At 46.1% G+C, this 11,190-nt stretch overlaps 1 protein-coding gene across 1 annotated transcript; it reads right to left on the bottom strand.

The window, feature by feature from the left end:
- Nucleotides 1-527: 527 nt before the first annotated feature.
- ZNF329 (zinc finger protein 329) lies at nucleotides 528-3,577 on the bottom strand. The gene has a single exon (XM_080643636.1). It carries the CDS (start codon nucleotides 3,529-3,531, stop codon nucleotides 1,960-1,962), a length of 1,572 nt encoding a protein of 523 aa, XP_080499762.1. The 5' UTR covers nucleotides 3,532-3,577; the 3' UTR covers nucleotides 528-1,959.
- Nucleotides 3,578-11,190: the final 7,613 nt, after the last annotated feature.

Here is an 11,190-nt window from a genome sequence, read left to right as displayed (position 1 = left end):
GAGGAAGGGAGAAAGAGAGAGAGATAGAAACATCGGTGATGAGAATCATTGGCTGCCGCCTGCACTGCTCCTCCACCCTGGGGATTGAGCCCATAACCTAGCACGTGCCCTGACCAGAATCGAACCTGGGACCCTCAGTCCACAGTCCGATGCTCTTTCCACGGAGCCAAACTGGCTAGGGCTGCCCTAGCCTAATGGCCTCAGTGGCCTTCACTGTGACTCTGGCTCTGCAGGAGCAAGTCGAACCCCCCCAGCTTTGATGCGATGCCAGGGCCGTTTAAGCGGCTCTCACTCGGCCACCTGCCGCGGGCAGGACGTTCCCAGGCCTCCCTCACCTCTCCGTAGCCTCCTCCTCCTCATTCCCTGAGGCCCACCCTCTCCTCCACAGTGACACCCCTCACAATCCAAGTTCCTAAGAAGAAACTTATCATGTCCTGGGGCCTTCGTATTATTTTTGAAATTATTACAGCAACAATGTATGACCTGTAACAGAGAGAGAGAAAAAAAAATCACACACAATTGCAGTTCCCTAAGAAAACCACATTTATTTCTCCATGAACAACATCCACATGTAGACCCATCTTCACATGGCAAATCTTCTACTTCGTGTCATTTTTTGTTGTTGCCTGCCCCATTGTAACATTTCAATAAGGCAACAAAACCTTTGTAATTATGGTCCAGGACCGAACAAATCGGAAGTGTCCTAAGTGAACAGTAAGAGGTAAACATACCAACTCAGTCATTCTGGTTCAACGACTAGAGCAGCGCCTCACACTTCGACAGCAGCCGGCACCCGTCCCTAGTGCTCAGTCTTTCCTTAACCAGTTGACTGCCACGATATTTTGAATTTAACTAAAAAAGGTCCGTCCCTTGCATCTATAGACGCTTATGGCGTACAAATGGTTAAGCGGGATAATGTCACTGTTCATCCACAAGCAACATCTGTCTCCAAGGGCCTCTTCTGAAACGAGTCCTCAGCACCCAGCAGGCGGGGATACATCCGAACAGTAACCTCCTTGAATTCTGTGCCTGCTGCGGCGTGGAGCTTCACTGCTGATCGAGACGAGGCAATACCGATCCTGCTGAAGGCTGCTCTCACGGATCGCACTCGATCCTGCCAAGGGTTTGCTTCCGTACAACAGGCAGACACTCCCCATTCCAAGGATTCGTCGGGCTGATGGGTCACGGAACACATTCACAGGTTCTCCCCAGTTTACGCACGCTAACGCAGGAGCAGCTGAGTGTCTCCAGAGAAGCGCCTTCCTGACTTTCCAAAGGTTTTATTCCAGTGTATCATGTTCCGTACAGGGTAGGGTGAGCATCCCTGAAGCCTTTGCCACACTTAGCAGCATCCTGGGTTCCCTCCTGGAGTTCCTAATGTACCAACTTAATAATATGGGTAAGGAATGCCTCACGTTCCATTTACCGGATAGGGAAGAGAAACACTTAAAAGTAAGTTTCTATATGTAAAAGCCACATGTGTGACGGGACCCCATACATGCAGAATTACGTACACATAAGGAGATCGGGGAAAGGGTGGCCACCGGAATACTAATGATGATTATCCCAGAGGGTGGCATTGCAGGTGACTTACTTTTTTCCTTAATAATAATAATAATAATAATAATAATAATAATAATTTCTTGGGCCTGGACAGGTAGTTCAGTTGGTTAGAGCATCATCCCAATACACCAGGGTTGCAGGTTCAATCCCTGGTCAGGGCACATAACAAGAATCAAGCAATGAATGCCTAAGTGGAACAACAAATCAGTGTCTCTCTCTCTAAAAAAAAAAAAAAAAAAATCAATAAGTTAAACACACACACACACACACACACAAAGATTTCATCACTCAAATTAAAAACAATTACTTTGTACTGACTGGGAGGAGCCACCCTTGAAGACACCCTCCCTCACCAAGTGTTCGAGGGCACTCAGGAAACGAGTGTGCCCATATCCATTATGCTTCCACGGGTTTCTCTCCAGGGTGTGTCCTCTGATGTCGGGCCAGGGCTGAGCTCCTTCTGAACACTTTCCCACACTGAGGACACTGGCTGGGACCCTCCCTGCTGTGGAGTCTCTGATGTACTGCAAGGTGAGAGTTCTGTTTGAAAGACTTCCCACACTCTGGACACTGGTACGGGGTCTCCTTGGTGTGAATTCTCTGGTGCTTGGTCAGGCAGGAGCTGTCCCGGAAGGCTTTGCCACACCGGCTACACTCGTAGGGCTTCTCACCAGTATGAGTCCTCTGGTGCCGGATGAGGCCAGCGATGTTCCTGAAAAGTTTCTGACACCGGTCACAGCCATAGGGCTTCTCGCCAGTGTGAATTCTCTGGTGCCTGATGAGGTAAGCACTCTCAATGAACGTCTTCCCACACTCTTTACACTCGTAGGGCTTCTCCCCAGAATGGATTTTCTGGTGCACGATGAGGTGCGAGTTACGGTTGAAGGATTTTCCACACTCCGCACACTCAAAGGGCTTCTCTCCGGTGTGAGTCCTCTCGTGCTGGGTGAGGTACGAGCCATCCCGGAAAGCCTTCCCGCACTTGCTGCATTCATAGGGCTTCTCCCCAGTGTGGATTCTGAGATGCACGGTGAGGTGGGAGATGTCTGTGAAAGGCTTCCCGCACTCGTTACATCGGTACGGTTTTTCCCCCGTATGAGTTCTTTGATGCAAAATCAGGGATGAGTTTCGGTTGAAGGTTTTTCCACATTCTAGGCATTCGTAAGGTTTCTCCCCGGTGTGGATTCTCTGGTGTTGTGTCAGAGCTGACCCATCACTGAAGGCTTTCCCACACTTACTGCATTTGTAGGGCTTCTCTCCTGTGTGGATTCTTCGATGCACAATCAAGTTATAGTTCTTGGAGAAGGATTTTCCACACTCGTTACACGTGTAAGGTTTCTCTCCAGTGTGAGTTCGGTGATGCAAGATGAGGGAAGAGTTCCGTTTGAAGCACTTGCCACATTCCGTACATTTATACAGCTTCTCCCCAGGGTGACTTCTCCTGCTTTCATTAAGAGATGAGGTCAAGGTAAAGATGTCCCCAAAGTCCTTGCCTTCATACAGTTTCTTCCCTCTTTGTGTTAGCTTTTGTTCACCAAGGGCGGTAAAATGGTTGAAAGACTCAACACTTTCAGGGTATTTATAGAGCTTCTCTCTCATTGGATTTCTTCCCAGGTGTTGAATCACTTCCACGGAATGGCAGAAGGCTTTCTCACAGGCAACACTGTCACCAGTTCTTGTAGCGATACAACTTCTCTGAGGACTGTGTAAAGCTGGGTCACAATCCAAACGCGTAACCTCTGAGTCACGTACATGAAAACCATTTGTTGTGGGAATCTTCCGAGATACTGGAAGGTCAGAGCTGGCGCTCAAAGGCCTCCCAAGTCCAGGATACTCACAAATTACTTCCGGAGCTCCTGGCTTTTCCCGAGTTAAAGCTAATTGTCTCAGGTGTCCCTCCCAGTTCTTACAGTCCCACCTGTCACCTGGGATGGTGAAATGGGGACCCTCTCTTGTAAATCCTTCCATTTCCACGTCACACGGGAGTGCTTCCTCAGGAATATTCTGAGCTGTCATTTTCAGTCTCGTGTTGCAGGCTGAAAAGTGAAGAAGGAAAAAGACAGACTTTAGTACATGGAGCTATGTCTTCAAGAATAATAAAAAATGGTGACAGGCAGGGATATGGGTGTGTTCTTTTACTTGTTTTCTTTCTCAAATTCATATCTGTACAAGGGGGGGGGGATAAACTGAGAATCAGGGGATGAGGAGAAGAACAGGGTCAGAGAGAGCTACAGAGCATTTTTCTAATTTGCTTTTTAAAGGGAAAACACAAGGAAACTTTTATTTTTTAATATATATATATATATATATTTTTTTTTTTTTTTAATATATTTTGATTTTTTATAGAGAGGAAGGGAGAGGGACAGAGAGCTAGAAACATCGATGAGAGAGAAACATCGATCAGCTGCCTCCTGCACACCTCCCACTGGGGATGTGCCCGCAACCAAGGTACATGCCCTTGACCGGAATCGAACCTGGGACCTTTCAGTCTGCAGGCTGACGCTCTATCCACTGAGCTAAACCGGTTTCGGCTAAAATATATTTTTATTGATTTCAGAGAGGAAAGGAGGACAGAGAGATAGAAACATCAATGATGAGAGAGAATCATCGACCAGTTGCCTCCTGCACGTCCCCAACTGGGGATAAAGCCTGCAACTCAGGTATGTGCCCTTGACTGGAATCGAACCCAGGACCCTTCAGTCTGCAGTCCAACGCTCTATCCACTGAGCAAAACCAGCCATGGCTACAGAGCATTTTCATCCTCCTAAAGAACAGGCAGGAGGAACGGTACTTGGACTAAATATCACCACCAGGTTTAGCCTGGGACCGGGGAAACCAGGTGTCACTGCTCACACTGGAACACTTCCCAGCCACTGTTTGCCAGTCTCCAGCACCCACTGCCCGGACAACAAGCAGCACACGCCTTCAAAGCCTCAACTTCACAATGTGCGTGCAACAGTGCTGACGAACAGCCTGGGCCCCAGCTTGGTGGTGAGAGTTCCGCCTTCACGGAGGGGATGCAGCACAGGGTCAGGGACCACCCTGAGGATGACTAGGAGAGTCAGATCACGTCTGGGGCTGGCTGGGAGCGGGGGAAGGGACAGTGCTCTGTAGTGGCTGCTGGTGTCATCACCGTTCTTGATCCTCCTCTAACAACCCTCCCACCCCTCCACTTCATGATATCAAGACAACTGGCTTGCCACATATTTTTAAGATAAAATGAAATTAAACCCTTACCTAAAATAAATATATATATATATATATATATATATATATATATATATATATATATATATACTGTGTGTATATATACAGAGACCCTTACCTAAAAATATATATATACTGTGTATATACATACATACATATACATATATACATACATACACACACACACACACACACACACATATGTTTTTTTTAAATTCCAGGTGGATAAAGACCTCTACACAAAATAAAAGTTTAACTTATGTAGAATAGTTGGAGTGTCGCCCTGTACCATGAAAGGTGGCAGGTTCAATTCCCAGTCATAGCACATACCCAGGCTGCAGGTTTGATTTCCGATTAGGGCACGTGAGGGAGGCAACCTATCAATGTTTCACGCTCACATCGATGTTTCTCTCTCACTTGCTCTTCCACTCTCTCTAAAAATAAAAAATAAAGATACAATACAATGAAATAAATTCTGTCGGATACTTTCAAGAATGGGGCACTCTTGCCCTGACCGGTTTGGCTCAGTGGATAGGGCGTCGGCCTGCGGGCTGAAAGGTCCCAGGTACAATTCCGGTCAAGGGCATGTACCTTGGTTGCGGGCACATCCCCAGTAGGGGATGTGCAGGAGGCAGCTGATCGATGTTTCTCTCTCATCGATGTTTCTGACTCTCTACCCCTCTCCCTTCCTCTCTGTAAAAAATCAATAAAATATATTATAAAAAAAAAAAAAAAAAAAAAAAAGAATGGGGCACTCCTAGATCAACTGGGCTTAATAAGCAAAAACCATATAGATAAGGATTAACAACTCTGATAGCAACATCAAAAATTCCCACACACCAGCCCTGACTGGTGTGGCTCAGATGACTGACCATCATTCCATGCACTGCGAGGTCGCCCGTTCACATTCTCAGTCAGGGCATATGTCCAGGTTGCAGGCTAGATCTTCAATGGGAGGCATGCAGGAGACAGCCAATCAACGTTTCTCTCCCTCATCCATGTTTTCCTCTCTCTCTCCCTCTCCTTTTTTCTTCTTAAAATCAGTAAAAACATACTTTAAAAAAAAATCAAAATACAAGGGGCAGGTGGAGATACAGTATTATGAAATAAAAAAGACAAAGGGATAATGGTGAGATCTAACAAGAATTTCACAGAACAAAAAAATGGGTAAAGGATACAAAGAGGCACTTCACAGAGAGGAAGGAGAAAATATTGGTATCTGCTCATTCCCAGCATCATTCACGCGGTTATATACTACAATTTTTAAAAATATTTTTTTTATTGATTCCAGAGAGGGAGAGATAGAAACATCAATGATGAGAGAGAATCGTAGATCGGCTGCCTCCTGCACGCCCCCCACTGGGAATCGAGCCCACATCCCAGGCCTGTGCCCTTCACCAGAATTGAACCCCGGACCCTTCAGTCCACAGGCCGACGCTCTATCCACTGAGCCAAACCAACTAGGGCTACTGCAACTTCTTTTCTTTTTTTAAAAAAATATATTTTATTGATATTTTTACAGAGAGGAAGGGAGAGGGATAGAGAGCCAGAAACATCGATGAGAGAGAAACATCGATCAGCTGCCTCCTGCACACCTCCCACTGGGGATGTGCCCGCAACCAAGGCACATGCCCCTGACCGGAATCGAACCCGGGACCCTTCAGTCCACAGGCCGACGCTCTATCCACTGAGCCAAACCAGCTAGGGCTACTGCAACTTCTTTTTAATCCTCACTGGAGGATATGTTTTTATTGATTTTAGAGAGGAAAGGGGGTGGGGAGAGAGAGAGAGAGAAAGGGAGAGAGAGGAATATCGATGTGACAGAGAACCATCAATCAGCTGCCTCTCATATGTGTCCCGACTGGGAATCAAACCCATGGCCCCTAAGTGCATGGATGATGTTCCAATCTCTAAGCCACACTGCCCAAGACCAAAGTGCAACTACAGGAACACAAAACGTATCACAGCCGGTGGTTCAGTGGTTAGAGAATTGGCCCATGCATGGATTCTGGGTCAAGGGCATGTACCTGGACTGCAGGCTTGATCCCTGGCCCCAGGTCAGGTTATATGCAGGGGAGGCAACCAATGGATGTGTCTTTCTCACATCCATCTCTCTCTCTCTCTCTCTCTCTCTCTCTCTCTCTCTCTCTCTTCCCCTTTTCCCCTCCCTTCCACTCTCTCTAAAAATCAATGGGAAAAATACCCTTTGTGAGGATTAACAACAAAAAAAGAACAGAAAACATGCACACTTCATACTAGTAAAAGTAAAACAAGGGATCTGGCTGGTGGCTCAGTTGGTTAGAGTGTAGTCCCCATACGCCAAGGTTGTGGGAATGATCCGCGGTCAGGGCACATACAAGAATCAAACAATGAATGCATAAATAACTAGAGCAACCAACCAACGTTTCTTTCTCTCTCCCTCTCTCTAAAATCAATAAATAAATAAATTGAAAAACATAAAGCAAAACAAGGTATGAAAACATGAAGCTCGGGCAGGTCATGCAGGAAGAGTTGGCGAGCATTGGAAGTGGTCGACCAGTCGGTGATCTGCTAGCAGCAGTAAAAACATAAAATGGGCACATTTCTCACCCAGTGGATCCACCTGCAGGCATCCAGGCTCAGAAAGCATGAGTCCCGAGCATAAGTGCACATTTTTCTACACTAAGGTGACACATTTTAAATTTTTTTAATGATTTTAGAGAGTGGAAGGGAGAGGCAGAGAAGGAGAAAGAGAGAGAAAAACATCAATGTGAGAAACATCAATTGCCTGCCTCCTGCATGCCCACCACTGGGGATCAAACCACAACCTGGGCACAGGCCCTGACCAGGAATCGGATCAGGGACCTTTTGGTGCACGGACATTCAACCCACTGAGCCACGACGACAGGGCACGGTGACAGTCGTAAAGGCCAGCAGGGAGAAGACTCACCGCTGGTAACGAAATAGCAAGTATTGTGATGGACCCCTCCACAGCGAAACAGAAACCTGCAGGTAATGGCAGGTTACTTTCCAAGTGTGGAGGGAAAAACTATCAAATATGTAATTGTTCAAAAGTGAAGCCCTGGCTGGGTAGCTCGGCTGGTTGGAGTGTTGTCCCAATATGCCAAGGCTATGGGTCCCATCTCTGGTCAGGGCACATACAAGACTCATCCAATGAATGAATCAGTAAGTGAAACAGCAAACTGTTGTTTCTCTCTTTCCCTTCCTCTCTCACTCTCTAAAATCAATAAATATAATTTTTAAAAATAATAGAGAAGTTGTTCTTCAGGAAAACATACCACTGCCCCCACCCCCCCCAAAAAAAAAGGAAAGAAAAGGAAATGATAAATGTGTATTTAAATAAATCCAACACAGCCGAAACCGGTTTGGCTCAGTGGATAGAGCGTCAGCCTGCGGACTGAAGGGTCCCGGGTTCGATTCCGGTCAAGGGCATGTACCTTGGTTGCGGGCACATCCCCAGTGGGGGGTGTGCAGGAGGCAGCTGATCGATGTTTCTCTCTCATCGATGCTTCTAACTCTCTATCCCTCTCCCTTCCTCTCTGTAAAATATCAATAAAATATATTTTTAATAAAAAAATAAATAAATCCAGCACAGACCATATAAAATGTTGCTGTAGGACTGGCCAGTATGGCTCAGTTGGTTGAGTGTCCTCCAGTGCAACGAGAGGTCACCAGGTCAATTCCCGGTCAGGGCACATGCCCTGGTTTCAGGCTCGCTCCCCAAGAGGGGACGTGCAGGAGGCAGCCCACAACCTTGGCATATGCCCTGACCAGCAATCGAACCGGCAACCTTTCAGTTCATGGGATGATGTCCAACCGAGCCATCCCAGCCAGGGCCGCGAGCACCCCCGTTTTCCCCATCCTCTGACCCTGTCCTTGGATGTCCACCGTATCACTTCTCTGAAGCCCGGTATTACTAATTTCCCCAGTCTGTCCTTCTCTTCCCCGTGGCCATCAAAGGCTTTCGGCCCACGGAATGTTGCCTCAGCACATGCGGAGACCTCAGGTCTGGAGAACTTTCTGTGATAACGTGTCCTGATGCTGTTCCAGGTCCTAACACAGGGGGTTACTCGCGGTGGCTAAGACCCAGTTCATCTGGACAGCCTGGGACGCCTTCTAGTAAAGCACTCAGAACCTGCCCCCACCAAGGACTGCCCTTCTCCCTTTCCTGTTCCCTACACCCGGTCTGGGTCCACTTCCCCGATGCTCACTGTGCCAGCAGCATCCACCCATAGCTCACCTCATTCAACTGCACTGAAGACAATGAATTCTGACCGTCCTATTTCTCTTAACCCAAACCTATAGTCTCCAACATGGGACCGCCTCTTATGTCTTCTAGGGTAGCTGTGCCCAAGCACTTAAATACAGAAACATATATTTTAATACTTTCCTTTCATTGACTCTTTACCTGCACATAAGACTTGAGAAATTTTTTTTAATTATGTGGATATGTAATGTTATCTATAAAATTCCTTTCAGGGTGATAAAAGGCACACTACAAACTTGATCATAAAGAGTGAGCAGGAAATAAGAGATCAACTGAAGGACTTATATGCATGCATATAAGAGTAACCAACGGATGCAAAACATTGGGGGGTGAGGGCATGTATGGGAGTGGGGTGGGGGGGGGGGGCAATGGTAAGATATGTACACATATAATACCTTAATAAAAAAAAACAAAAAACAGCCGAAACCGGTTTGGCTCAGTGGATAGAGCGTCGGCCTGCGGACTGAAAGGTCCCGGGTTCGATTCCGGTCAAGGGCATGTACCTTGGTTGCGGGCACATCCCCAGTAGGGAGTGTGCAAGAGGCAGCTGAATCGATGTTTCTCTCTCATTGATGTTTCTAACTCTCTATACCTCTCCCTTCCTCTCTGTAAAAAATCAATAAAATATATTTTTTTAAAAAATAAAATAAAAAATAAAAAATAAAAAAAGCAGGTGTTGAGTCTGATAGGGTCATAACCACTGGTCTAGCTGGTCTAGACCCCACCTGGCCCGATTCTGGTGCGTTAAGACTTCATAAAGTAACAGTTTTACAGGATGTGCCAAGATTGGGTAGAATTCCTTCCCCAGGCACTCACCTCTGCAGGGCCTTATCCCCGGCCTCTATGACCCTGCAGAGAACTCCGCTGAGGCCCCGTGCCTGAATGGCTGACATCAAAGGCTGCCAGACCTCAGCTGCACAAGCCCTTCCCAAGGTTCCTGCCATCTCTGTGGACCAAACAGGATAGTGCTTGCTTGTTCAAATGATGCGTTCTTTAACAGAAATGAACTGCTGGCCACCGACGTGAGCCCTGTCCTAACAAAGCCACCCGCCCAACGACACATTGTGATAGTCTGACTCCATTTTTGGTGATTGACTGCTGCCAGCTTTCAAGCACCATTCCCTACCCGCCACCTCCTTCCACCTTACACCAGGGACGCTCATAACCAAGCCTGAATGCTTTCTCCTTGGAGTTGGCGGGAAGTTCTAACCATGCGAGCCCCCAGCAAGGCGAGGCCACCCTCGTCCCAGCTCCACGGGCTACTCACAACGGAAGCCCACCCCGTCCTTGTCCTGCTCGCTGAGGCTGTTTCTGGATTGCCTTGAGAGCACTGCCCTGCTCCCCCAGGACAGCCTCGTTAGGTGAGTAATCACCCCTCCATCCTCTTAGTGTGTGTACGTGTGTAAAACATATAGCGTGTGTATGTGTGTAAAATATAGTGTGTATGTGTGTAAAATAGTGTGTGTACGTGTGTAAAATATAGTGTATGCGTGTAAAATACATAAGTGTGTACGTGTGTAAAATAGTGTATGTGTGTAAAATATAGTGTGTGTAAAATACAGTGTGTGTATGTGTGTAAAATATATAGTGTGTATGCATGTAAAATATATAGTGTATGTGTGTAAAATATATAGTGTGTGTATGTGTGTAAAATATATAGTGCGCATGTGTGTAAAATATATAGTGTGTATGTGTGCAAAATATATAGTGTGTAAAATATAGTGTATGTGTGTAAAATAGTGTGTACGTGTGTAAAATATATAGTGTGTGCATGTGTGCAAAATAGTGTAAAATATAGTGTATGCGTGTAAAATAGTGTGTACGTGTGTAAAATATATAGTGTGTGTAAAATATATAGTGTGTACGTATGTAAAATACATAGTGTATGTGTGTAAAATATAGTGTGTGTGAAATACGTAAGTGTGTACGTGCGTAAAATATATAGTGTGTGTACGTGCGTAAAATATATAGTGTGTATGTGTGTAAAATATAGTGTATGTGTGTAAAATATATTGTGTATGTGTGTAAAATATAGTGTGTGTGTGTGTGTAAAATATAGTGTGTGTGTATGTGTGTAAAATATAGAGTGTGTGTATGTGTGTTTGAGACAGGGAGAAAAAAGGTAAAGCTTATGTAGCAAAGTGTTAACTTGA

Source organism: Plecotus auritus (assembly GCF_963455305.1).
Source record: "Plecotus auritus genome assembly, chromosome: 10".
NCBI lineage: Eukaryota > Metazoa > Chordata > Mammalia > Chiroptera > Vespertilionidae > Plecotus > Plecotus auritus.
The sequence above is the reverse complement of the archived record's forward strand: the minus strand, read 5'-3'. Positions and strand labels throughout refer to the sequence as shown.